The sequence below is a fragment of the Sus scrofa genome, chromosome 2 (assembly GCF_000003025.6).
Source record: "Sus scrofa isolate TJ Tabasco breed Duroc chromosome 2, Sscrofa11.1, whole genome shotgun sequence".
Taxonomy (NCBI): Eukaryota; Metazoa; Chordata; class Mammalia; order Artiodactyla; family Suidae; genus Sus; species Sus scrofa.
In genome coordinates, this window is record NC_010444.4 from 39,392,356 (window position 1) to 39,419,563 (window position 27,208).

Consider the following 27,208-nt stretch of genomic DNA (forward strand, 5'->3'; position numbering starts at 1 on the left):
ATTGGTTTTTCGTTTTTGTTTTTTGCTCTTTTTATTACTACCTAAATTGATCAAAGCCATTGGTATTCAGTAAGTATCCCAATGGTTGAGAAGAAAGTCACCAAGTAACTGCAAAGTCCTGACTGGGACCTCTGTGCACAGGAGCCTGGCTTCTGTCCACCATGTCTCCCAATGACATGTACACGACCCGCAGATGCCATGGGGGGGGGGGGGAAGGGGGATGGAGAGGGACCCTAGCTGCCTCACCCACTGTGGACTGAAGCATAATGCCGGAAACAGCCGCAGCATGCTTTGGAGGGACAGAAAAAGGGACACGAGGGTGGAAACTTTCCCAAACGCTTTGAAAGCACTCAACTTGCTGGAGTTCAAGTACTTTTGATGGGTTCTGAGCAGACAGCAGTGCATGCAACTGGCAGGAGTTCAACAAACCATATGACTATGTGAGCCCAGCCCTTGGGTCCCCTCATCGCATTCCTTCCTCCTCCAGGCTGCCGGTTCAGAGACCTCCATGCCAAAGCTCTCCTTACTTGTCTGTTATCTGGAGCCAACAGCTTGTAATGAGCCACCTCCATGTGCCCCTTTTGGTTGTCCCTTCCCAGCCAGCTGGCTCTAGTCCGCCGGAAGTTGCTCCTGATAACTACTGGGTAAAAACTGGAGCCCACCAGTAGCAACCCCAAGGAGTGACAGGGGATCAACGGCAGACTTGACATCTTGAATGTATTATTGTCATTAATTATTTCTCGGAAGTCAGCTGGTGACACAGGCGACTCACAAACACACTTGGTCTCTGTCTCCCAGGCTCCAAAGGGACACATTCCTATCAGTTACTTATAATAATCCTGAAGGTACCCCAGCCACATTCTGTTGCAAACAGCCCCTGCCTGCCTGCTGGGTCAGGGTGCCTCACAGCCTTCCTCATGAGAGCCGTCCTGCACTGTCAAGGTCAGCGGTGTTCCTGTTTGCACCGTGAGGTGACCTGCCCTTCTCGTGCTTGCCTTCCCTTTGCTGAGGTCTTAGCAGAAATCTCTCAGTACTTTTCCTATTTCCTTTGAGAAACTCATGTAGTTTACTGCGTGTGTGTGAATCCTTAAGGACTGAGCTGATACTTTATAAAGAAATTTTGTGGAACTATCTTAGCTCTTCTTTCATGTTAAGAGGGAAGAATTCAGGAAAGGTACTAGGTTCTCTGCATTTTTTTCTTTTGTCTGAATTATTATTATTATTTTGTCTTTTTGCCTTTTCTAGGGCCGCTACCGTGGTATATGGAGGTTCTCAGGCTTGGGGTCTAATTGGAGCTGTAGCCCCCGGCTTACACCGCAGCCACAGCAATGCAGGATCTGAGCCTCGTCTGCGACCTACACCACAGCCCTTCGCAACGTGGGATCCTTAACCCACTGGGCAAGGCCAGGGATCAAACCCACAACCTCATGGTTCCTAGTGGGATTCGTTAACCACTGAGCCACGACGGGAACTCCTGTCGGAATTATTTAAACAACATATTTCCAATCACAGGGATAAAAATAGGATTACCTAGGAGTTTCCATTGTGGCTCAGTGATAAAGAACCCAACTAGTATCCATGAGGATGCACGTTTAATCCCTGGCCCCACTCAGTGGGTTAAGGATCTGGTGTTGCTGTGGCTGTGGTGGAGGCCAATAGCTGTAGCTCTGATTCAACCCTTTGCCTGGGAATTTCCATATGCTGTGGGTGCAGGGCTAGGAAAAAAAGAAAAAAAGAAAAAAAAAAAAAAGGAATAGGATGAACTAACCTGAAGCCATTTGCATACTACTTTTTATTTTTTAATCTGTCTGCACACCATCTGTGATATTCTTCCTTGATATTTTATATTAAATTGTCTTAAACCGACAGTATTCTTACCCTAACCAGTATCTGTAAAATCATAGGTTTGAGGTATTAGTTGTAAGGATTAGTTTTTGTTTTGGCTCTGCCCATGGCACGTTGAACTTTCTGGGCCAGGGATCAAACATGAGCCACAGCAGTGATCTGAACCACTGCAGTGACAACACTGAATCCTTAACCTGCTGTGCCACACGGGGACTCTATACGGTTTTTTTTTTTTTTAATTAAAATTAAAATGTAATTGTTAAAAAGAAATATTTCCCCATTCTACTACAAAATTATTTCTTACACTATTTTTGTTTGTTTGTTTGTTTGTTTTTGTCTTTTTGCCATTTCTTGTGCCACTCCCGCGGCACATGGAGGTTCCCAGGCTAGGGGTCGAATTGGAGCTGTAGCTGCTGGTCTACACCACAGCTCACAGCAACGCTAGATCCTTAACCCACTGAGCAAGGCCAGGGATCAAACCCGCAACCTCATGGTTCCTATTCGGATTCGTTAACCACCGCGCCATGACGGGAAATCCTATTTCTTACACTATTAACATTAGCCTCTCACTTTAGGAAACACTCATCTAGAATATAATTTTAGGAAGAGATTTACATGAAGAATGTCACAGAAACACATCTACTACTGTTTCAACTTAGCCAAAGATAAAGCATTTCTAGGTCTGTTTACACTAACTTTGGAGATTAAAGAAATTTGTTTTATTATTATTATTTTTTGCTTTTTAAGCCCATACCCACAGCATATGGAAGTTCCCAGGCTAGGGGTCAAATCGGGACTGCAGCTGCCGGCCTATCCCACAGCCATGGCAATGCGGGATCCAAGCCATGTTTGCAACATATACCAGAGCTTACGGTAAGGCCAGATTCCTTAACCCACTGAGCGAGGCCAGGGATCGAACCCACATCCTCATGGATACTAGTCAGGTTTGTTTCCATTGTGCCACAACAGGAACTCCTAAAGAAACTTAACATATTCGAGAACAGGGCAGAATATCTCACTGCCTACAGGTCAAAACTTACGTAAAATAGGAAATTTAGAAGCATTATTCAATCTTTTCTTTAAAGCCACCTGAATTCTTTCTTTAAAAGCGGGGTCAGTTATCCACTCAGTCTTAAGTGACCACATCTGAGCATTCCGGTTTGGGAACAAGATACTGCGGTCCATTTGGTCCTACCACAGAGGCTGAGCTGGAACAACGTAACAAATGCCACCCATCTTTCCAGCCTCCACCCAGATCCTACACCTCCAAAAGCAGAAACAAGCTCAGCTGTGATCTATAATTCCATTAACCCTGCAATGAAGCATTAAATTAAACTGCCTAGTGCAGACTCCGCTTTTGCTACAAAAGGAAATGTACCTTGTAAGGCCTTCACTTTATGCTAATAGATTTCCTAAGCAACTCCATGTTTACAAGAGAACACAAATAAGCAAAATAATTTAGCAAATTGTGAAATCTCCAGTGGGGGTGTTGCAACAATTGATTTTTCTTATGCTGATATTTACTCTAAAGATTTTAGTTATAGAGAATTTCAGCCTTGGAAAGAACAGTCCCCAAATGGTTCATCTTTCTATAGAACTTTCAAACCAATATTTTCTTTCTTTCTTTTTTTTTTTTTTTTTGCGTTTTAGGGCCACACCTGCGGTACATGACGTTCCCAGGCTTGGGGGTGAATCAGCTACAGCGCTGGCCTATGCCACAGCCACAGAAACGCAGGATCTGAGCTGTGTCTTCAACCTACAGCAGAGCTCATGGCAATGCCAGATCCCCACCCCATCGAGCGAGGCCAGGGATTGAACCTGCATCTTCATGGATCCTAGTTCGTTACCGCTGAGCTATGAAAGGAACTCCCCAAACCAATACTTTCAATAAAATTACAGGGAAAAAAGCTGACAGGCTGGCACTGTAGTGCAAAGCCTGATGTCCTCTCTGGTCTAAAATCACCACCCTGAACCCTGGGAGACTCTGACAAGGACATAGTCGAGTTGGTGGCAGAGCCTGGGCCTTGGGTAGATGCCAAGCTCCGGACAACTCATTCAGCACTCTCCACACAGCCCGAGCTTCCAAGCATTCCCTGAGAAGGTGAAGATTCCTCTCAGCAAATCCCATTTCTGGGGGTAACCTCAGTGTCTGCCTCTTTAAAAACACTGCCCTGTTTCTCTGAAACCAGGGAATGAGTGGAAGTCCTCTCATTCTTGGTAAAGAGCATGTCCTGCGAAGGGAACAGCAAGAAGCTGGGCTTGTGCTGCAAATATCTGGCTTTTTGACACACGACATTTAGCATCCAAAAAAGCACAGTGGTTTCAAACCACTCACATCTAAATTCCATGTTATGTCTCATCAACCCAGATGTGGAGAGAGGTCAAGCATGCCAGAAAAATCCTTGCACAGTCAACTCATTAAGGGGTACAGAAATCTAGAAATACACCCCATCAGAGCTGGAAGGGATCTTAGAAATCACGCAGTCTCAGCTCCTTGATTAATAGACTGCTCATGGTCATAGAATTGGTTTGTGTTAAAGACCAGAAACTTGGAGGCCAAATAGTCCTCATTACTACCGTGTTTTCAGAAGCAATGAAGACAGGTCAAGCCCTATCAAAGCAACTACTCAGCATGCAGCGTATAAAGCTAGAGAGGTAAGCCTTGCTTCCTACCACCAGGCAACAAGTGAGTTATAGGGAAGCCTACTCAGCTGTGGCCAGGAGAGCTCCCTTCTGCACACAGGCCTTCTCTACATCTCCAGGGACTCTGTTCCCTCCAAGGCATCTCACCTAGAAAGCTGGCTAAGAGAGGAAGCAAAGCAGATCCCCGGGGCCTGCTGAACTGATAAAGATGCAGTAGCAACAGTCAAAACAACAACAAAAACTACCCCGCCTGACCCCCTGGGTTCTTGCTGTCAGAAGCAGGATGCAAGAGCCAGTCAGCAGTCCTCTCCCACCTGCTGTGTCAGCTCCTAACACCAGGCCTGGCTTCTAGGCTCCCAACCTATGGAGGGTCAAAGGAGCACCCTATGTGCTCTCACCATCACTGCCTTCGTTTCTCAAGCCCCCCGGGGACAACCTCCTCACCTGGGCAACCCCAAGTGGAGCAAACTTACCTGTCAGCATCTCCGAGGCCCAGGGAGGTGTTTCTTTGCAGGGTCTCCCGCACCACAGCCATCCCATCAGGGAGCCGGTTCAGGCGGCGGGTGTAGAGGCCAAGTCCACCATCAGTCATGTACCTTTGAAAGGAGAAGAGGATGATGCAAAGGTATGGTTAAAAGCAAGCAGTACCATTGTGCCATTCACATCCAGAAGCCCTGCACGGCCATCCTGTGTCTTAAGGAGGAAGGAACTGAGCTTTCCCGAGGCTCTGTCACTCATCATGGCCCAGAGTTAACTCAGCAGATTCAACCCAGACGACCACCAGCTTGCCAGCAAACATAAAACCCAGCATAATTAACCCAAACTCTATGAAGCAGAAGGTTACTAGTGAATAAAATTAACTATCTGATGCATTCATGACATTCTTTTTAATGTCAGCAATTACACAAGCAGGTGTTTTATACATAAGTAGTAGGAATGGAACTGACAAGTCATTGGCAAATCATAGGGGAAAATACTACTGAACAGCACAGTGGAGAAAGTTGGCGAGCTTTTAAGAGGGGTGGAAAAAAAAGATAGAGGACTCAAGAGCCACCTCTGTCATCAGGGGCAAGTTGCTTCTTTGAGTCCTGGGTTTTTCATCTAAACTATGTGAATGTCACAGCCTTCCTGCATCATAAGGTAGACATGAGAATGAGGGAAACAAGGAATATCAAAGTGCTCTCAGAATTCCCTTGTGGTGCAGTGGGTTAAGGAGCCAGCATTGTCACTGCAGTGGCTCAGGTCGCTGCTGTGGTGCAGGTTCGATCCCTGGCCCAGCAACATCCACATACTGCAGGTGAGGCCAAAACACACAAATAAAAAAACAAAAAACCATCCCCTCCCATAACAAAACCAACCTCATGAACCAAAATGCTCTGTAATTTGTATAAGACCGTATAAATGAAAGATGCTACTAGGTTATCTTCATCTTAAAGTATCTTCAACTGTGAATTTTGACACGGATTGTTTTTTCTTTTTTAGGGCCACACCTGCAGAATATGGAAGTTCCCAGGCTAGGGGCTGAATCAGAGCTAGAGCTGCTGACCTTACATCACAGCAATGTAAGATCGAGCTACATCTGCAACCTACACCACAGCTCATGGCAACGCTGGATCCCAAGCCAATGATGGAAGCAAGGGATTGAACACACATCCTCATGGATACTAGTCAGATTCGTTTCTGCTGTGTCACAATGGGAACTCATCTGATACTGATTTTTAAGGGGGTTGTCCCAAACACTGAATAAAGCCAGTGCTCATTTACTTCTCCAGGTCTCTTACCGATACCAGAAAGCTATCTTCTGAAGAAATTGTCAAGGGATGGAGGCACTCCTGCAACTTTCTGTGTAGATGGCTGACCATCCACCAACCAGGCCAGTTCCTGAGAGCTTAGCCATCAGTAGGGGGTAGTTCAGTTCAAAGCAGTGTTACCTCATCTACCTCGGCTCCTCCAGGACGCCCCAGAAAGGAGATTGCTTATGTGTCATCACCCCCATCTCCAGAGAAGAACAAGAAATTAAAAGAAAACTTAGGCAGAACCAGAAACCAAACTCAGATCCCTTTAATTCCAATGTGGGCTCTATCAGAGAGACCTTCAATGCATCTAAAAATGCAAGGGATTTACACTTCAAGTTCAACAATGGGGAGTAGAAAGACCAACGAGCGAGTGGTTCTTTTCCTGCACCAGTCAGCTGAGTTACACCATGGAATGTTTCACTGCATTTGGTATCTTGGCTTTAGAATATATAGGGTTCTCAATCCTGAAGTTTCTTCTACCTCTACTTTAGGAATTGCTTGGGATTTATTCTTTATTTTTCCCTTTTTCTCTTTTTATGGCTGCAACCATGGCATATGGAAGTTCCCAGGCTAGGGAATGACTCCAAGCCACAGCTGCGGCAGTGCTGGATCCTTTGGATCCTTTAACCCTCTGCTTCGGGCTGGGGACTAAACCAGCACCTCCACAGCAACCAAGCCACTGCAATCAGGTTCTTAACCCACTGTGCCATGTGGGAACTCCTCTTGGGATATATTCTTAGAAAAATGGAATTCTAGGAGTCTCTGGAGGTTTCCCAGAACCAGCAAATACAAGTTAGAGGCAGACAAAAAAGTTCTCACTGGAGTCACCTTGGGTGAGAGGGAGCTTCTGCTTGGGTCAAAAGAACCCTTCCTTAGCGCAGCTTCCAAGATACCATGTCTGAATTCAACATCTCTATCTGCCCCCTTCACCCCCCTTTTATGACATGAATGATCCCGATGCCAACATAATGGAAATGTGTTGAAGTCGGTCAAACTATTGTCGTGGTTGCACCAACAAACAATAGAACAAGCTGAAGTTTTCACTCCAGTCAACTGCAAATACCCTAAAGCACCCTGTGAATACACAAAAAACCAATGAACGGTACACTAAAATGGCAAATTTTATGGTATATGACATATAAATCTCAATATAAAAGAAAAAAAAGCAAACGAAGCTATGGTTAAATAATTATTTGTGTAGTAACTTTTTAACACTTGTTTCCCACACTGGATAGTAAGCTCCTGGAATGCAGGGACGATTGTTCTAATCTATTAAAAACTCTCTGTTCAAATCTACATGCTATACGTCTAACGAATACTAAGTACTTCATAAATAGGAGTTCCCTTTGTGGCTCGGTGGTTAATGAACCTGACAGTACCGATGAGGATGCAGGTTCGATCCCTAGGCTCACTCAGTGGGTTAGGGATCTCACGTGGCCATGAGTTGTGGTGTAGGTCGCAGACCCAGCTTAGATACCCGTTGCTGTGGCTGTGGCGTAGGCTGGCAGCTGTAGCTCCAATTTGACCCCCAGCCTGGGACCATATGCTGCAGAAATAGCGCTAAAAAAAAAAAAAAGTATTTTTATTGAATGAAGCCCAAAGACACAGCCAGAGGGTGAAGTTCAGCAGAAACATTTGGGAAGACACAAATTACAGGGTTTTTTTCCCCTCTTAAACGTCAGCAAATTTGACTTCTAAGACACATGGGAAGTCAACTGTCTCTCTTCCAGTCAGCCCATCTGTCCGTCCATCCATTTACCTACCCACTCACCCAAAAGATGCAGTGAACCTAGGTCCAATGGTGGACTCCATGTGTACCTCCTGCAATTAATGTAAGAATTAATTCTTACATTATGGCGCAGTGGTTAACGAATCCGACTAGGAACCATGAGGTTGCGGGTTCAATCCCTGGCCTTGCTCAGCGGGTTAAGGATCCGGCATTGCCGTGAGCTGTGGTGTAGGTCACAGACACGGCTTGGATCCCACATTGCTGTGGCTCTGGTGTAGGGGCTACACCAGCTCTGATTGGACCCCTAGCCTGGAACCTCCATATGCCTCGGGAGTGGCCCAAGAAATGGCAAAAAGACAAAAAAAAAAAGAAAAAGAAAGAAAGAAAAAAAAACAAACCAAAGTGGGATAACTCTGCCAGAGACTAGACTTTCCAGATCAAATGTCCTTCCGAGGAGAATGCAGTGGAAGGTCTTCAAAACAATCTGCTGCACCATTAAGCAAGGCAGTTAATTTCGATTTTAGCAAAGTCCATTCAGCCATAGAAGATAAACAAAAATTTTTCAACTGGGAGATCCTGTCAAAAGGCAAACTAATTTTAGCATTCATTTCCCTGCTGGTGAAACAACACCCCGGGTTGGGCAATTACACGCACCCGGGCATGTAGACGAGGCCCACACATACACAGTTTATATTGGTTTTCTGTGAAGGCCAAAAGCAGAGGCTGGTGATCATTCCAGAGTCAGAATGTTGAGATGTGAGGCAGCCCCGATAGCATGCAAGGTGGCTGTGTTAAAAAGTGGCCACTGATTGGAGTTCTTGTCATGCTTCAGTGGAAATGAATCTGACTAGCACCCATGAGGATGCAGGTTCGATCCCTGGCCTCACTCGGTGGGTTAAAGATCCAGTGTTGCTGTGAGCTGAGGCATAGGTCGCAGATGCGACTTGCATCTGGTGTTGCTGTGGCTATGGCCTAGAAGCTATAGGGGTGGCTATAGCCCCAATTTGACCCCTAGCATGGGAACTTCCATATGTCGCAGGTGTGGCCCTAAAAAAAATAAAAAATGGCCACTGATGAAGGTGAGGGCCTTGGAGAGATGGGACTGCATGTGCTAACTTAGCTTATCAACTACTGCTGGGAATTATGATTTTGCTGAGGCAGAGAGAAGGGGAAAGACAAGGGTAAATCAGGATTCCATGCCTTCTCAAATGCACCAGAGACTGACGGCCAGAGCTAAATGCAATCAATGTAATAAAGATCCAATTTCTTTGCAAATCTATTTCATTCATTCTGTGTTTATTTGGGGGTGGGGGGAAGAGTCAGGAAGAAGTGGTAAGGAAAAGAGGGGATTTATCTCTTTTAAAAATCAATATTTGTCTTTTTTTTTTTTTCTTTTATTTTTGTTGTTGTTGTTGTTGTTGTTGTTGCTATTTCTTGGGCCGCTCTCTCGGCATATGGAGGTTCCCAGGCTAGGGGTCGAATCCGAGCTGTAGCCACCGGCCCACGCCAGAGCCACAGCAACGCGGGATCCGAGCCGAGTCTGCAACCTACACCACAGCTCACGGCAACGCCGGATCATTAACCCACTGAGCAAGGGCAGGGACCGAACCCTCAACCTCATGGTTCCTAGTCGGATTCGTTAACCACTGCGCCACGACGGGAACTCCTAAAAATCAATATTCAATCACATACATCTATGGTCATTTTAGGGCTGCACCCACGGCATATGAAAGTTCCCAGGCTAGGGGTGAAATCAGAGCTGTAGCCATTGGCCTACACCACAGCCACAGCAACTCAGGATCGGAGCCTCGTCTGCGACTTACACCACAGCTCACGGCAACGCTGGATTCTTAACCCACTGAGTGAGGCCAGGGTTCAAACCTGCGTCCTCATGGATACTAGTCACATTCGTTCTGCTAAGCCATGACGGGAACTCCCAATCATATATTTTTATAAGAGTCAAAATAAATTCTATGTCCTCTCACCTCAAGAGGGCACAGCACTGGAGAAAGCTGTCACTAGAACCAACCTTACACTCAAGAACTTACATCATTTATTTTTAAATTATAATCCACCAATTACAGTAGTCTGATTTATAAAAACCTCTATGTATATATTTTTAAAACTCTTTTAGTCTCAATGAAAAATACACATTCTGGGGGGGGGGTTCAACCCAAAGTTCTCCAGGAATTGGCTACCGAACTCATGAATTCACACGGCCTTCAGCTCATCCCATAAGAAAGCATAGTCTAGAGATGAAGCAGTCCCTGGGTGTGTCGATCTAAAAGAGCAGCCCTTGTCCCAGAGGGTGAAAAGGCTTATGTTCCTGAAGGCTTGGGAGGCAGGGAGGGATGGCTGTGTCCCATCTTTGGGGGCTTTATCAGGGACTTGCCCTGGACAGAGGGGCAATGACTTGCCTAAGATCACAAGGAAAGGAACTGGCTGATCAGGGATGGACTCCCTGAGCACCAGTGCTGCACTTTCCGTCTCCTTGGAGAAATAAATAATTAGTGCTAGAGCCTAATGAGACGCTGGCACCATCCTCATGTTTGCTTGCTGGGGTCCCCACTAAACCACTGGACAACTGAACAATTTCCACATTATCCTCCCAGTTTTTCAGTGATGGGGGGAGGGAGCCCCCTTCCTCCACCTTCTGTTGCCTCCCCAGAGGTTTCTGGGTGGAGACTGGGGGCCACTGCTAAAGAGACAGGGTGTCTATGGGATGTTTGTCTTGCTTTCCAAGGCTGGAACACCCTGGGGTGGCCCATGAGCACCAGTGAGGCCTGGGTTCACAGTCCCCCGACCCCTCCCGAGCTGAGGGCTCTTGTGCGCATCACTGTTAATGAGAATGGAGGCTACCGATGTTGGCTGGGTGCTGTGCTAAGTGCCTCATCTAAGTCATGACATCTTCAAAAGAATCTTACCAGATATTTTTTCCTCTCTGCTTTTCAGATGAAGACAATGAAAATGGGGTCAAGATCACAGTGCAGGTAGGTGGGTTCAAATCCCAGCTTTGTCCCTTTCTGTTGTTTTTTCTTTGAGTTTTAGTTTCCTCTTCTGCAGGGTGGTTGAAATTACAGATTGGCCTCACAGGGCTGTGGTGGGTTAACTGAGACAGTGCCCCATGCCTGGTAGGTCAGGACCCCTCAAACGTGATTAGCTGCTGCTGCAATCGGCAGCTGCAAAGGCCCATGTCACCAAGTAGTGACTCTGCAGTTCCTGTTCTGTTTTTAATTCCCCAAATATTATGTACCAGGCTCTGTGCCAGGCTGGGGTTACAGAGATGGAAAGATTCATTACTACCTTGCCCTGGTGAAGCTCAAAATACCAGACGTGCAAATAGGTAACCCTTCTACTACACAGTGAGTGGTAATCCAGAGAACTGTATTGCAGGCGCTGCACCTACAGGGGATGGAGTCATAGAGGGGTGCTATTTAAATTGGCCTTTGAAGGGTGCATAGGAGTTTGCCGGTCAAAGGAGGGGAGTCATCTCGGCACATGGAAAACATGCACTAAAGCAGAGGGAAGTGGATAGGAGGGTAAGGGGATGGGAGGTAGTTTACTGTTGCTGGAGCAGCAGGAACAAAGACAGAGGCTGGGCTGCAAGGGGACTGGGGTCCGGCCAGGAAGGGAAGCCAGGGAAGCCAGGGAAATTATGAAGGTAGTAAGCCAATGAGTAACAGGCTCTGGCTTCTGATTCAAAGACAATGCTGGCGTTTCGATACCTCCACCACCGCACTGCATTTTTGGGGAGCGCTGTCTCACTGCCATTTCCTCCGACTGATTTTTCAGAACATGCCACAGGTCTGGATCCTATCTGAGTCACCCCAGACCTTCGGGGAATGACCAGACTTGCAGGGTAGACCTCACCATCCCTCCAGCTAAATAAAAGAGACCTGTGAAGGCAACACACCGATGACAGGGAACTTTCTCAACAAAATAGCTACATCCTCTGTAACTGACGGGAGCTATGAAAAAGCTCTGGAATCTCATAGGACCTGTTGGAACAAATACACTAGATTCTGAGTCCAAGGATATCAAGAGAGCTCCTCGCCTTCTTTAAAGGTAATGAGGTAACAGTGTGGAACAAGTGAAACTGGCTCTGTGAGTCACCTTCAGAAGGTGGGAGACAGGACCCGTTGTTCCCAAAGCTCACAGCCCAACCTAACCCGTGGAAGTGACACAAACGGACTCTCACTGATCACGAAAGAAACACCTTCTGTCAAGGATGGGGGGATGCGAGAGGAGACTGAAAGGGAAGAAGTACGTACTGGCCTGATCTAGTTCAGTGTATTTCTTTTGTTATTGTTTTTGTCTTTTTCAAATTATAGTTGATTTACAATACTGTCCTAGTTTTGCATTCAGCACAGTGATTCTGTTTTATACACATACACATGCACATACACAAACATACATTCCTTTTTACATTCTTTTCCCTTACACATTATTACAAGATATTGAGTAGAGGTCCCTGTGCTCTACAGTAGGTCCTTGTTGGTTATCTATATACAGTTGTATATATATGTTAACCTCATCGTTTCTTTAATTTCTTTTTTAGGGCCACACCTGTGGCCTAGGGACATTCCCAGGCTAGGGGTTGAAGTGGAGCTGCAGCTGCCAGCCTACACCACAGCCACAGCAATGCCAACTCCGAGCCACGTCTGCGACCTACACCACAGCTCATGGCAATGCTGGATCCTTAACCCACTGAGTGGGGCCTGGGATCAAACCCACATTCTCATGGATCTTGGTCGGGTTCATTACCACTGAGCTACAACAGGTAGTCCCTATCCCATCACAACAACCAAAAACCCCTCAGATGCAAGAAATGAAAGCAATGCAAACAGAGGAAAAAAAAAAAAAAAAAAAAAAGCTTAAGCAATTACTTTTCTTCAAAGACATGTCAGCTTGTCTGTATTTTTTGGACCCACTTTTGGTTTAAATGTGAACACAGCAAAGGAAAACGGAATACAAGAATTACATATATAAAAATATTCCTTGCCAACATCAATATAAATATATGAACATATATCTCATGCTTTCAACCTTATGCAACATACTTTGTTGCATAAGGTTAAAAGAAATTGCTGTGGGCTGATGGAAACTCCTTGTGTTTGAGCATTTCACCAACATCCAAGTTCTCAAACAACAAGTGCTTTCAGAAGGCCCTTCTATACTCCATTACAAGAGGGCTGACATTTATATTCTAGGTTTATTAGGATGTGAATTGAGTTTCTGGACAAACCTGTAAAAGGATCCCTTTAGTTTAGGGCCTCTTAGAAGTCCCATGAATAAACTTCACTCTGGGTCAGAGAAGGACAAACTGACAGGCCAGTCCAACAAAGCCGCCTGAAGCCTTTTGAAGAAAGCCAATCTGTCTGACAGAAAAGAATCTGCTACATTTGACTTAGAGGAAGAAGATGCATTTCATTTGAAATGCAAAAATACGGTTGGAAAAAGGCAGGTCTTAAAATTTTTCAGTGCTAATAATAAAATTTAGGCGAACACTTAAAATTTTTACTAAGGAAATGCCTGCAAACCACTTGGCCCTCAGGTTTTAGGCTCAAAAACTGAGGCAAATATGGAATATTTCATTTACCCATCCACTCCCCTGACCCCCCTCCCCTCCACCTCCAACCAGCACAGAACAGGTATCACAGAGCGATTCTAAGACCCTCTCCATGGCACAGGCTTAATATTTTAAAATCAAATAAACGATGAGTGCTCGTCAAAGAACGTGGTGCTGTTGTTTCTCTCTGATGGGTTGTCCCAAACAGACACACAATGAAACAAAACCTACAGCAGCCTTTGGAGAGCAAGCCTAAGGGTCGGGAGTATCTTTCTCAGTTAGATTTCCCTGTAATAACGACTTGAACGGTCAATAATCCAGACTAGACAACACAATCAAGAACCACTTCTTCAGTCTTCATGTCTTTTGGGGAGCTCGTCCATCAACTCTGCTGGCAGAGGAAGAGGGGGACGGGCACTTGGAGGACTGGTTTCCTACCTTTCTGCTGGGTGCAGTAGCTGGGGCCGCGCTCAGTACCACCTCCCCTTGTGCTCTAGGAGTGTTGGCTCTTCAGGACACCTCCAGGCTGGTACCTTGCTCCTTTCAGGAGGATATGGGAGTCCAATTTTCCTTCCTAGCAAAATCTTCCCTTATTTTGCTCAAGCCTGAAACCATGAGCCACCTGAGCTCGGAGCACAAAACATCGCCAGGGCAAATAGACATCACTGTGGTAAAGTTCTTTCCATGGCCAGGAGCCACCAATCAGGAGTACCCAGAGCTTAAGGGGCACCAGCCCCTTCCGTGGCTCATCTGCATCTCACCGCCTCAGTCCTGGCTGGGAAGCACGTCAGATGGTTGGGATAACTGTTGTTCACTTCTCTGACCCTGGTGTGGCAGAATGGCAAGCCTTCGGCAGAAGTGAGCCTGGCTCAGGAGAGCTGGAGCCTCCTCTGGCTACCTAGTCACCGGAGCATGCTTCCCTGGGGAGTGCTGCAAAGATGTTGCTAAGCTAGCCAGACAAGAGCTCAGCTCTAGCAGGCCATGGGGACAGAGGTAGCAGCAGGAAAAGGCAGGCCTGAGTAGAGGAGGAGTCAGAGGGTCCCAGGGGCCCCCGTTAAGCCTCACTGGGGGAAAGAAGTGCCACAGACTTTATTTCCAAAAGCTAGGTATGGCAAAGCTCCCGAAGAGAAGGCACAAAGCAGGGATCATGGCGACAAAACTCAATACCTGCCTATCTTCTACCTGGTGCTCAAAATACAGGCCACTGGACCATCAGCTTCAGCATCACCTGGCAACTCTTTAGAATTGCAGTACCCCAGACCTCCAGAATCAGACCTGGCTATTCAAAAATTCCCCTGGTGGTTCTAATGCACATTAAAGCTTGGGAAGCAGTGAACTCGGCAGCGGTCTCTGTAGTGGGAAGTACAAGAAGACTCACAGGCACAAAAACAACAATGCTCCTATTTATATTTATTTTTCATTATGCCTCTTGGAAATCTATATCCGTGCCGGTTTTATAGTACATGCAGTATTTCAGTGATGTGGCACATGAATGTTTAAAAAACAAGTACAATATCAAAAGAAGAGGCAAGCTCTTTTTGACACAACCAAAAGTAGTTTAGAGACCACTATCTAAAGCAGAAATTCCTGGTGTTCCCATCGTGGGCTCAGTGGTAACAAACCCGACTAGTATCCATGAGGATGAGGGTTAGATCCCTGGTTGCAGAGTGGGTTAAGGATCCCGTGTTGCTGTGAGCTGTGGTGTAGGTCACAGACATGGCTAGGATCCAGCATTGCTGTGGCTGTGAGGTTGGCCAGAAGCTGCAGCTCCAATTTGATCCCTAGACTGGGAACTTCCATGTGCTGTGGATGCAGCCCTAAAAAGCAAAAAAAGGCAGAAATTCCTAAATCTTAAGTTCTAGACTCCTCTGAGAAATGAGTAAAAGCCACGGAGCCCGTCTCACATGCATCCTACTTGAGTCAGCTCACAAGCCGCACCCCCGGCCCCAGCCCCCAAGCCAGTGGCCCCTCTGCAGAGTTAAGGCAGAAGTGGATCCCGGCTTAGGTTGTCCCTTTGAGAACTGCAGGAGTTCCCACAAAGCAAGGTTTTTGCTTGTGTTTGCTGAAAAAGGATTCAGCAGTGGCACATGGCATTGCTATAACACACAACTCACACAGACTCGATCTCACCACTGCTGTGGGTTTGGGCTTGCCCACCCACCATGCTCCCAGCAGAGCAGAGACTGATCAAGTGGGAAAATTCTTGCTTGGTGATGAAACCTGCTGCCAAGGTCCTTGAATCTTTTGCAAAATGTAATGTGGATTTTTACAAGTTGAACAAAATCACACCTAGCAGTGATTTCCAGAGTATTTCAATTCAGCTTGCCTCAGGATCTCCACACTTATCAATTCAACGCATATATGTTCAAAAATCCATAACTGCACTAATAAGATACACAATCACACAAAGAGCCAGGGATTGTACCAGTTCACCCCTATTTAGCACCCCTATTTCAATAAATACGCACACATACATACATTTTTCATTACAACCCATAACTATGCTTTTTAAAGAGGGCGTTGTCAGGGCACCCTTCTGAAGAACAGCTGCACCCCCTGGAAACTTGACGGTCCTGTGCCTGGAATTTGGCCTGGCCTGAATTCTCTTTATTGTGGTTTGAGTGTCTGTGTGGGATTGCGGCAAGTATTTCTAGCACGAGCAGGAAGCTTTTTGTCCACCTACTGAAAGATGAAACACATTCTCACACACAAGAGACGGTTCTCCAGACAAAGCCCTTTTAAGCTCTTTCTTGGAATGAAACAGATGGTGAAAGCAGACTGACTGATATCTAGGAATTCTCTCTCAAATCTTAGAAAACACCCGCGTCATCTGGGGGACCTGAGAGAAATGCAGGCTCCATGGCCTCAGCTTCATGGATGCAGAATGCTATTACTGGGGCCCAAATCCTGCTTTTTTTTTTTTTTCTTTCTTTTTTTTCTTTTTAGGGCAGCACCTGAGGCATATGGAGGTTCCCAGGTTAAGTGTCCAATTGGATCTACACCACAGTCACAGGAACACCAGATCTGAGCCCATCTGCGACCTATACCACAGCTCATGGCAATGCCGGATCCTTAACCCACTGAACCCATGGCCTCATGGTTACTAGTCAGGTTTGTTATTGCTGAGCCATGATGGGAACTCCTGAATTTCTTAATAGACCTTTTTGTTACAGAGCATTTTGAGGTTTCCAGAGAAAGCGCACAGAAGAAAACAGTTCCATTCTTCTCCTTCCCTATCACCAGTTTCCCCATGAACATCTCGCATCATTGTGGTATGTGTGTTAAACAGATGAACAAATAATACATTATTATTACTTGATCCTAATCATTATGATACTAATAACTAACCTCATTATTATCAATAATCTGATCTACGTTAACCGAAGTCCACAGTTTACATGACAGTTCACTGTGCTGTGTGGCTCCATGGGTTTTGACAGATGCATAATGTTAGCTATCTATTGTCACGGCATCACACAGATCAAGTTTTATTGCCCTACAAATGCCTTGATCGCCTTGTTCATCCCTTTCCCCAAACAGACAGGTAACTCATTTTCTTTGTCATCCCCCCCCGCTTTTTTTTTTGGTTGAGTAATTTTTTCACAGTCACGTTCCAGCTGTCAGAAATTCTGCCTTAAACCCTGACACCTGGATGGCAGTACTGTGAGCTAGACTGACCTCAGTTTCCCTCAGAGTTTGTTCAAGGGTCACCATAATGTGACTATACGCTAACAGTAGCTTAGATTTCAGGTCCCCATCATAACTAGTCTTGGCCCTGTATACTGAGGAGGCTATGGGCAGGATGAGAGTACCTGACTCTTGATGCCTCAGGGCCCCTCCATCTCAGATCATGGCCTGTAAGTAGAGCCATGAGGACTCTAAGTTTCCTCTAATACAACAATTGACTCTTGGGGGTGGACGTTCGGGCCTAGGGCTCCCAGAACAGTGCATTGGTAGAAGCCCAGACAGGGAAGGGAGCTGTACCAGGCTTGCTGTGGAGGGCTCAGTGGGGCATCATAGTCAGATGCCCTTAACCTGAAAAAGTCTTCCACTGGGTCAAATCATCCATCCTCCCAGGCACTTCTTATGCCCTGAGACACATTCGCCTGTCTTCTGGATGCTGCTACACTTTCTGTGATTTCTGACATGACTCTCGAGGCCCTAAAGTTCTCTACGACACAAGTTTGCTTTTCACCTGAAGTCAGAGGCATGTGTATGGGTGTTGCGGAGTGTGTGTTCTTTTCTGAAGATGACTAGAGCTTCGCGAGGTGGGGATCAGATAACCAACGTCTCTTTCCCTTCTGGTTGCAAGTAGACACCCCCAGGGAATAACCAGAGACACTACCAACCTGGGAAGAAGCCAGCTAGCCCCTGAATTTAGGTTCATGCATATTTCACTCTGTTTTATCTAGACTACAGCTGAAACAAATGCCCAGGGGTATTGGCAAGAAGTGGAGTACGAGGATGACTAGCCTAGCCGGAGACAGAAGCAGGGAGCAGGTCTAGCAAAGATTTCTGCAAACAGCTGGGAGTCGCAGGAAGAGCCCCACTAGAACCCACGCAGGCTGCCGCTCTCAAGATGGTCCATGTTTTGAGGTGGTATCATATTTATATATAGATATATATTTTATTTAATTATTTTTTTTGGGGGGGTCTTTTTGCCTTTTCTAGGGCTGCTCCCTCGGCATATGGAGGTTCCCAGGCTAGGGGTCGAATCAGAGCTGTAGCCACTGGCCTACCCCACAGCCACAGCAATGTGGGATCCGAGCCACGTCTGCAGCCTACACCACAGCTCACGGCAATGCCGGATCCTTAACCCACTGAGTAAGGCCAGGGATCGAACCCGCAACCTCATGGTTTCTAGTTGGATTCGTTAACCACTGCGCCACGACGGGAACTCCTAGATATATATTTTAGCTGCACCTGCAGCATGTGGAAGTTCCTGGGCCAGGGACTACTGTATAGCACAGGGAACTATATCCACTCTCTTGTGATAGAACACGATGGAAGATAGTATGAGAAAAAGAATATATATGGATGGCTGGGTCACTTTGCTGTCCAGCAGAAATGGACACAACATTGTAAATCAACTACACTTTAATAAAAAATAGATAAAAATAAATAAAAAATATATTAAAAAAAATAAGACCCAAACCATATCCCTAGGACTTGACCAATGTATTATTTTTCTGTTAAAGTAGCACCATTAATGCCTTAAAATTATATAGGGCTCCAATCCCTTTTAAAATTGCCCTGGAGTTCCCTTGTGGTATAGCAGAGTAAGGATCCAGTGTTGTCAGTGCAGGAGCCTGCATTGATGCTGTGGCACAGGTTTGATCCCGGGCCAAGGACTGAACCAGCACCCCCATGGTGGCCGGAGCCATAGCAGTGATAATGCCAGATTCCTAAACCATTGAGCTACTGGGGAACTCCTATTCGATAAACATTTATGCAGACTCTGCTATGAGGCAGGCACTGGCCAGGTGCTGGGGATGTAAGAATCAGACCCAATCCTTGACCTTGAGGTGTCTGGGTGGGGGAAGCAGACATGTTGATGTTTGCATGGGATTCAGGATGGCCCAGAGCAGGGAGGGGACCAGAAAAGGCTTCTTAGAGGAAGGAACCCTCAAGTGGCATCTTGAAGAATGAGAAGGTGTTTGCCAGGCAGCTCGAGGTTTGGGCAAGGAAATTAGTTCACGCAGACGTACCTGTGCCACCATAACGGATCTGAAAGGTACAGTGGATTCACTGTGTGCTCTTAGATGTAAAATCCCTACCAGGCAACATTTTCATTAAGAAACTCATTATTCTGGAGTTCCCATCGTGGCTCAGTGGTTAACGAACCCAACTAGCATCCACGAAGTTTGATCCCTGGCCTCACTCAGTGGGTTAAGGATCTGGGGCTGCCATGAGCTGAGGTGTAGGTCGCAGATGTGGCTCGGATTCCGAGTTGCTGTGGCTCTAGCATCGGCTGGCGGCTATAGCTCCGATTTGTCCCCTAGCCTGGGAACCTCTCTATACTGTAGCTGTGGCCCTAAAAAGACAAAAAAAAAAAAAAAAAAAAAAAAAAAGGAAAAGAAAAAGAAAGAAAATCTTTATTCTGGGCACTCATTCTAAATGAATATCATGAATACATTTCTAATACAAAGAAATACATATATAAGCCTCTGGCCTTCAAGCACAAGAATGGAGCCAAAATTGGGTGACCACTGGATACTCGAATTACCTGCCACTCAATCCAGCAAAGCTCAGTAGACACAACAGTTGATAACACAAGATTCCTGACCCTGTGCACTTTTCTATGTGTCCATGAGCACTGGGTCACCTTCAGAAACAGTACCCAGACAGCCAGAATACTGGTTCTCTGTGGGAGTGGGCCCATTACCGGGGTAGGACAGGACTTTGAAAAAGCATGTTCGATATTATAAATTTACCATTTTAAACAAACAAACAAAAAGGTCCAATGCTTTTTATAAGGAAGTCTACAGAGAAAGTGTGACAGAATTTTGGTTCAGATGGAACTACTAAAGAAACCATATTTTTCTAAAGTCACATCTATTTTTACACTTATACTCCCCTCCCCCAAGTTCAGAGGATGATATCTGCCTTTTTATTTTTTGGCCACGCCCATGGCATGTGGAAATTCCTGGGCCAGGGATCGAACCCATGCCATAGCAGCAACCTAAACCACTGCAGTGACATCACCCCATCCTTAACCTGCTGTGCCACAAGGGAACTCCCAGGGTGTGAGTTAAGGAGTCTGAGATTTTCTAAAAGCCTGAATAAAAAACACTCAGTTAAAATTCCGTGGGGATGGAGTTCCCGTCGTGGCGCAGTGGTTAACGAATCCGACTAAGAACCATGAGGTTGCGGGTTCGGTCCCTGCCCTTGCTCAGTGGGTTAACGATCCGGCGTTGCCGTGAGCTGTGGTGTAGGTTGCAGATGCGGCTCGGATCCCGCGTTGCTGTGGCTCTGGCGTAGGCCGGTTGCTACAGCTCTGATTGGACCCCTAGCCTGGGAACCTCCATATGCTGCGGGAGCGGCCCAAGAAATAGCAAAAAGACAAAAAAAAAAAAAAAAAAAAAAAAAAAAAAATTCCGTGGGGATGAGAACTAGCCATTTTCTTCCTGGAGAGTTCAGATTTTGCACTAGCAAAGCACAGGCTTCCATATTAAGGGAGGCTCTATACACATATGTTGTACAGCCCCAAAGTGGCACAGGATATATTCACATAGTAAAACAAGGCTGTGGCTGAGAGCGCAAATGGGGCCCCTCCATGCCCTGAGCCCCAATGGGCAGATCTCATGGCTGGTTCTTTGGGATCCCACTCCTACCCCCTAGAAAGCTGTACTGCCTAATCCTGGTCAATAGGGCATGATTGAAATTGTTAAAACTGTAAAAACAAAACAGAATCCTAAAGTTCTCACCGTGGCGCAATGGGTTAAGGATCTGGCATTGCCCACAGTTGTGGCTCAGGTTTGATCCCTGGCCTGGGACCTTCCATATGCCCTGGGTACAGCCAAAAAAGAAAAACAACAACAACAAAAAAACCACAAACCAAAACCTAAAGTGAAGTTCTCGTATAAACTGAAGGCCACTGGAAAAAAGAAACATCAGCCTAGCCTCTGGCTGGGTATATCGCGAATAATGCCTGGGTCCCTTCCTGGGGACCCAAAGAAAAATCCCCGGTCCCTCCTTTTCTGCTTTTTTCTTTTTTCTTTCTTTCTTTCTTTCTTTTTTTTTTTTCTGTCTTTTTGCCATTTCTTGGGCCACTCCCGAGGCATATGGAGGTTCCCAGGCTAGGGGTCTCATTGGAGCCATAGCCGCTGGCCTACGCCAGAGCCACAGCAACGCAGGATCCAAGCCACATCTGCAACCTACACCTCAGCTCATGGCAGCCGCGTCTGCAACCTACACCACAGCTCATGGCAACGCTGGATCCTTAACCCACTGAGCAAGGCCAGGGATCAAACCCGCAACCTCATGGTTCCTAGTCGGATTCGTTAACCACAGAGCCACGATGGGAACTCCCCTTTTGTGCTTTTTAGGGCCATACTTGCAGGATATGGACGTTCCCAGGCTTGGGGTCGAATCGGAGCTATAGATGCTGGCCTACACCACAGCCATAGCAGCATAGGATCCTAGTCCTGTCTGTGACCTACACCACAACTCAAGGCAACGTTGGATCCTTAACCCATAAGCAAGGCTAGTGATTGTACTCGCGTCCTATGGATACTAGACGGATTCATTACTGCTGAGCCACCCCACTGCATATGGAGTTCCCAGGCCAGGGATCAGTTTCAAGCTACAGTTGTGATCCATGCTGCAGCTATGGCAACACCGGATCCTTAACCCATTGTGCCAAGCTAAGGATCAAACCTGTGTCCCAGTGCTCCAGAGATACAGCCAATCCTGCTGTACAATGGTGGGAACTGCCCAGAACTCTTGAGATAGTTACCTAATAAATGTCCTTGGTGTTCTAAATGAAAGAATAAATAATAATCTAGATTTTTTTTTTTTGGCCTTTTTTTTTTGCCTTTTCTAGGGCTGCTTCCCACGGCATACAGAGGTTCCCAGGCTAGGGGTCTAGTCGGAGCTGTAGCTGCTGGCTTATGCCACAGCCACAGAAACGCGGGTTCCGAGCCGCGTCTGCAAGCTACACCACAGCTCATGGCAATGCCGGATCGTTAACCCACTGAGCAAGGCCAGGGATCGAACCCGCAACCTCATGGTTCCTAGTTGGATTCATTAACCACTGAGCCATGATGGGAACTCCAACCTAGAATTTTAAACTGCTTTAATGTATAATACATGTGCTAAGCATTTGGGGGGTACAAAGAGAAATGAGACATCCTTGCGTCTATTTAGGGGAAAGTCAAATATGATTAATAGCAGGTTATGTTAGCTAAAGGCTTCAAGGAAGACTTCTAGGCAGATGGGGGCTGGCTGGCAGGGGAAGAAATGGCTTGGAGGGAGGAGTTACAGGTCCCATTCAAGGGACAGCATGGTGTGAGCAGAGTCCGCTGTGTAGGGAACAATGTCAGTGCCACTCTCAAGGGTTGCTGAGCCTGAGCTTGAGGAAGTCATGATGCCCTGAGGCTGAATTCCCTATAGACTGAGATTTTCTACAAAGGAGTAAAAAGTGAAACCGGTAGAGCAGGGAGATTAGCCAGAAAGCAAAGACTGTTTCTGCCTAGAATTTTAACATGTATGGGCCTGGACAGTGCCACAGGCGTGTTTGCAAGGGCAGGTGTGTCTTTCCCCATAGCAAGGCAGCTGCTGGGGCTCTGGAGGTCACTTGGCGGGAGACACCCAGAAGCCAAGCATCCAGGGGAAGCAGCAGCCTGGGACAGACAGAACAGCTGGAACGCCCTGGTGGGAAGGGCCGGCTGGCGACACCCCGGCCAGTGACCTCCAGAGCAGGAATCTAGCAAAAGCTGGTTGTCTGCAGGATACTCGAATTACCTTCTATCGGGGTGGTAGGAGCTGCAGTCACAACAGGTGTCTGGTGTTGCTCAGACAAAGGAACAGGATCCCTGACTTCCTTGCTCCCCCACTTGTTCAAACATTTCCACTTTCACAGAATGGGAGACAGATCAGCTGAAGGAGTCATTAAAAGGGGAGCAGGGGCAAGGCTGAATCCCCTCCACCCGGCATCTTGAGAGTGAGCTTATGCAATGTTGCAACATGTTACACTTTAAACACTTATCATTTTCCTTACGCAACCTGTAGAGTGTGCCTTTCAGGCACACTGAGCTGACGGTGATTCTCAACAGCCACAGTACACTCTGCCTCTGAACCCTGACACCTGCCAGACCACGGTCTGCAGCAGGGGAAGACGGGGAGTCTGGGGTTTGTGTTCTTTGAAGGGGGCATGGGTGAGAGTGTTTCTAGAAGGAACAACTTGGTTACCCTGCTACCTCCCCCAGGCTGGCGTGACCTGTGGACACCTGGCTTGTCAAAGAGACATCCTTCTCCTGAACACAACACCCAGCTCTGCACCATCCCTATTAGAACTTCGCTGATTCCTGTGGGAAATGGACACCTGGACAAGCCTTTAATGGTCCCCTCTCGCAGATTCTTACCTCATGCAGGCACCCTTTCTGCAACATGTGGACACAGGTTTCCAGATTCTTCTTGATTACTCTCAGGACCAGGAGGCTTGCATCCTAACAAAAGAGCCTAACTCTTTTCGGACAGGTCTAATTTTCAGCATGTTTTTATTTTTCTTTATGTTGTCTTTTTAGGGCCGTACCCACGGCATATGGAGGTTTCCAGGCTAGGAGTCCAATTGGAGCTGTAGCCGCTGGCCTATACCACAGGCACAGCAATGCCAGATCCGAGCCGCGTCTGCGACCTACACCACAGCTCACGGCAACACCGGATCCTTAACCCACTGAGCGAAGCCAGGGATCGAACCTGCATCCTCATGGTTACTAGTCACATTCATTTCTGCTGAGCCACAACGGTAACTCCCAGCATGTTTTTCATTACACATGGTCACCTTGGTGTTTAGGAGATAAAAACTGGAAGTCCAACTTCTACCTATAGTTTGAGACTGGTCCTTTGGAACCCACTGTTCTTCCAAGCATTTTCTACGCCAAGCAGTTCTAGGTTCTACAGACATTTCCATTATATTTTGAACCCTTTTTCCTTCCTCTTCACCCTTCCCTAAACCAACCTTTGCCCGATTCTGAACCTCTTCAAGTCTGGCAGGGAGAACAAAACAGGCATTGTCTAACAGCAGACACTCAGTTGCCTCCCACATGATTATCCTACTCATCTGGTTGAAGGCTAGGGTTTTGAGGCATCTCCAAAACCAAGAAACATCTTTGGGTCTCAGAGCCTAAAACCCAGCAGGTGGCAGCACCAAGAGGGAAGAAGACTGGCTCTGAGTCCCTGAAACGGGTTGCATCCTTCGGGAGCCAGATGACTTTGGACGAGTGGCTTCTCTCATCCTTATTTTCCATGTCTATAAAATGGGGATGATAACGTCACAGGCCTCCTAGGATTTCAATAGGAAGTCAACGATGCCACACCTGGAAAGTGCCTGCTCTGTGAAACGTACTCCACAAACCCTGGCTGCCATAATTAGCAGCAACAGCAGTAGCATCAGCTCTAGTGGTACCATCATCAACAGTACCCTCTTCCTCTCTCCCTCCATTCTGAACACGTTACTCAGCATACACAAGAGCTCTGATAGAAGACATCAGACATGCAGGCGTAAAAAGACTCGATCCCTCTTCTCAAGGATATCTTAGCCTAGGGGACAGGTATACAAGCAGACAAACCAAAAGGAAGCGAGACGAGCCACCTGGGAGGTATTAACAGGTGTCTGGGACCCAGAGAAAGGAGGCTGATGTCTGCCGGAGTTGCCAGGGAGGACTCCCCAGCTTCCACAGATCCTTAAAGAACTGTGCCGGGTGAATGCGAATGGAGGATTTACGCACAGAGCCGGCAGCCATGTGCAAAGGCACAGAGGTCTAACAGTGTGGGATGGACATCAAGGAAAACATCAAGGGTCCAGAGCAAAGCGACCAGGATGCCAGTGACGGAGGGGTGGGCAGTGAGGGGATGGGGAGTGGACAAGTCTTGAAGTGGCCAAGTAGATCACTTACTCACTCCCCTATGACAGGCGAAGCCTCCTCCGTGTCCCACACTGTGCTGGGCACAGGAGATAGGTGGTCAGTAAGATACCCAAGCCCTCCAACATGGAGGGCCTTGTGTGTCATCATGCTGGACAAGGCAGGGGGTAGGATGTGGCAGACTCTTTTCCTAAGATGATTCAGTAACATCTCCATCTCGCACGCTCTTCTTCGCGGTGACCTGCCCACTGAGAGGGGAGATCTACATTCCCTCTCTTGAATCTGGAGACTGTGACCACTTGGACCGATACAGTCCAGTGAAAGTGGCACTCTGGGACTTCCAAGGTCTATGATAAAAGGTGAGCTCGCTTTGCTCCCGTAACACTTGTCCTTGGTGGGAGGAAGCCAAGCCACACGGATATGATATGGACACCCTAACCTGGAAGCCGTCCCATCCCAGGTGTCAGATGTGTGAGGGAACAAGCTCTGGAATGAATGATGTGGAGCCCTGCTATCAAGCCAGCCCTGGGGGACTCCTCACAGAGGCTCTGGATGTGATGCAGCAGATGAGCCACCCCGTCTGTGCCTTGGCCCATGAGCACCCTCCAATGCTGGTTTCAAGCAGCCTGATGTTGGAACCACTTGTCATAGAGCCACAGAAACTCACAGAGCTTACCCAGCAAGCCAGGGGGAGCCACTAAGCAGATGAGAACATCATCAGATTTAAAGTCCAGGGAGATTTTTCTCACCCAAGTATGGGATGGATTTGTTGGGTGGACACTGAGATCAGAGGAAGGGTAACAAGGAAGGATGAATGCAATTATCTGGGGAGAAATGCTAGCAGTGAGACTAGTGAGAACCACGGCAGGAGATGGGAGCCGGAGTCCATCAACCTTAGTGACTGGCCTTCCAGCAACAGGGGAGCAGGAGAATTTGAGGTCCTTTCCAGGTTCTAGCTGTGGCGGAGGAGACATGGATATAGAAACACAAGAGGAGACACAGGCTTGAGAGGGAGACAAGGAATGAGTTTTTCAATGTGTTTCTACAATTTACAGAGTTTTCCGTGAAAGCCATGAAACATAGTGGTTTTGCTTCTGCTCTGCAATCAGGTATCTGCCTGTGAGTTCTGGCTCCCTAACTCACCAGCTCTGTGACCTTGGGTAAAACACTGAAACCCTCCAAGCCCCTACAACCTAGTCAGGAGAACACACATTACAGAGAAGCTGATGATAGATAAAATAAATATAAAATACCTAAGATACGTAATAAGATAATGCATATAAAGTGTTGAGCACAGTACCAGGCATTTAGAACCGTTCACTAAATGACATATGGTCACTGATGCTATTGCCATGAGCCTCATTACTGTATACTGTTACGCATCCTTGGTCAGAGGCTGGCAGGTTCTTTGTAGGCAAGAGGCCTGGCTGCAGGGCATCAAAGGAAAGCTGCTCCCAAGGAACAGCGAGCACACCTCTGGTGAACAGTTTATTCAACCACAAAGCCCGTGTCCACTTCTGAAAGAGCTACACCCGCCTGCAAAGGCGGGAGGGAGGCTGGTCTGCTGGTTGTCCTCACCCTCCGACTCCCTCCGTCTCTCCCAACTCAACGCTTGAGTGGTTTTAATTAACAACTCCCAGGGCTAAGGCAAAAGTCACTCGATTAATAAAGCTCTAACTCGCTGCGCATGGTTCTGGGGTCTCCGGATGGTGCTGAGCTTGTAATTGTGTGTTTTGTTTGGGCTCGCGGTGGGTGGGAGGCTGCAAGACTAGAATTTCCTCGAGACTGGAATTTTCTTGGAGAAATTCTGGTGTCACACGGACCAAGGCTGGAAGCTACAGGTGACCAAAGTGCCCACTTTCAGGAGATTTCCTACCCCGAGGCCACGCAGCAGTGAGGCGCTTCTGGGACTCTTGGGCAAGGCAGACTCCAGCTCTGCACCTTCCTGCCTCTGATCATCTCACTGGTTTTCATTTCCAAAACACACAGAACCTGTTTTGCCCCAGTTCGCTTTCTGCACAAGTACCTGGGGAATGTTGAC

General features: G+C 47.0%; 1 protein-coding gene across 15 annotated transcripts in view; it reads right to left on the reverse strand.

Annotated features, from left to right (window-relative positions):
* Nucleotides 1-27,208, reverse strand: part of NAV2 (neuron navigator 2) — an 819,601-nt gene that overhangs the window by 128,417 nt on the left and 663,976 nt on the right. For all 15 annotated transcript variants that reach the window (XM_021085311.1, XM_021085309.1, XM_021085312.1 and 12 more), the window contains one exon: nt 4,962-5,084. In XM_021085311.1, the coding sequence (XP_020940970.1) occupies nt 4,962-5,084 (123 nt within the window). The remainder of the gene's footprint in view (nt 1-4,961; nt 5,085-27,208) is intronic.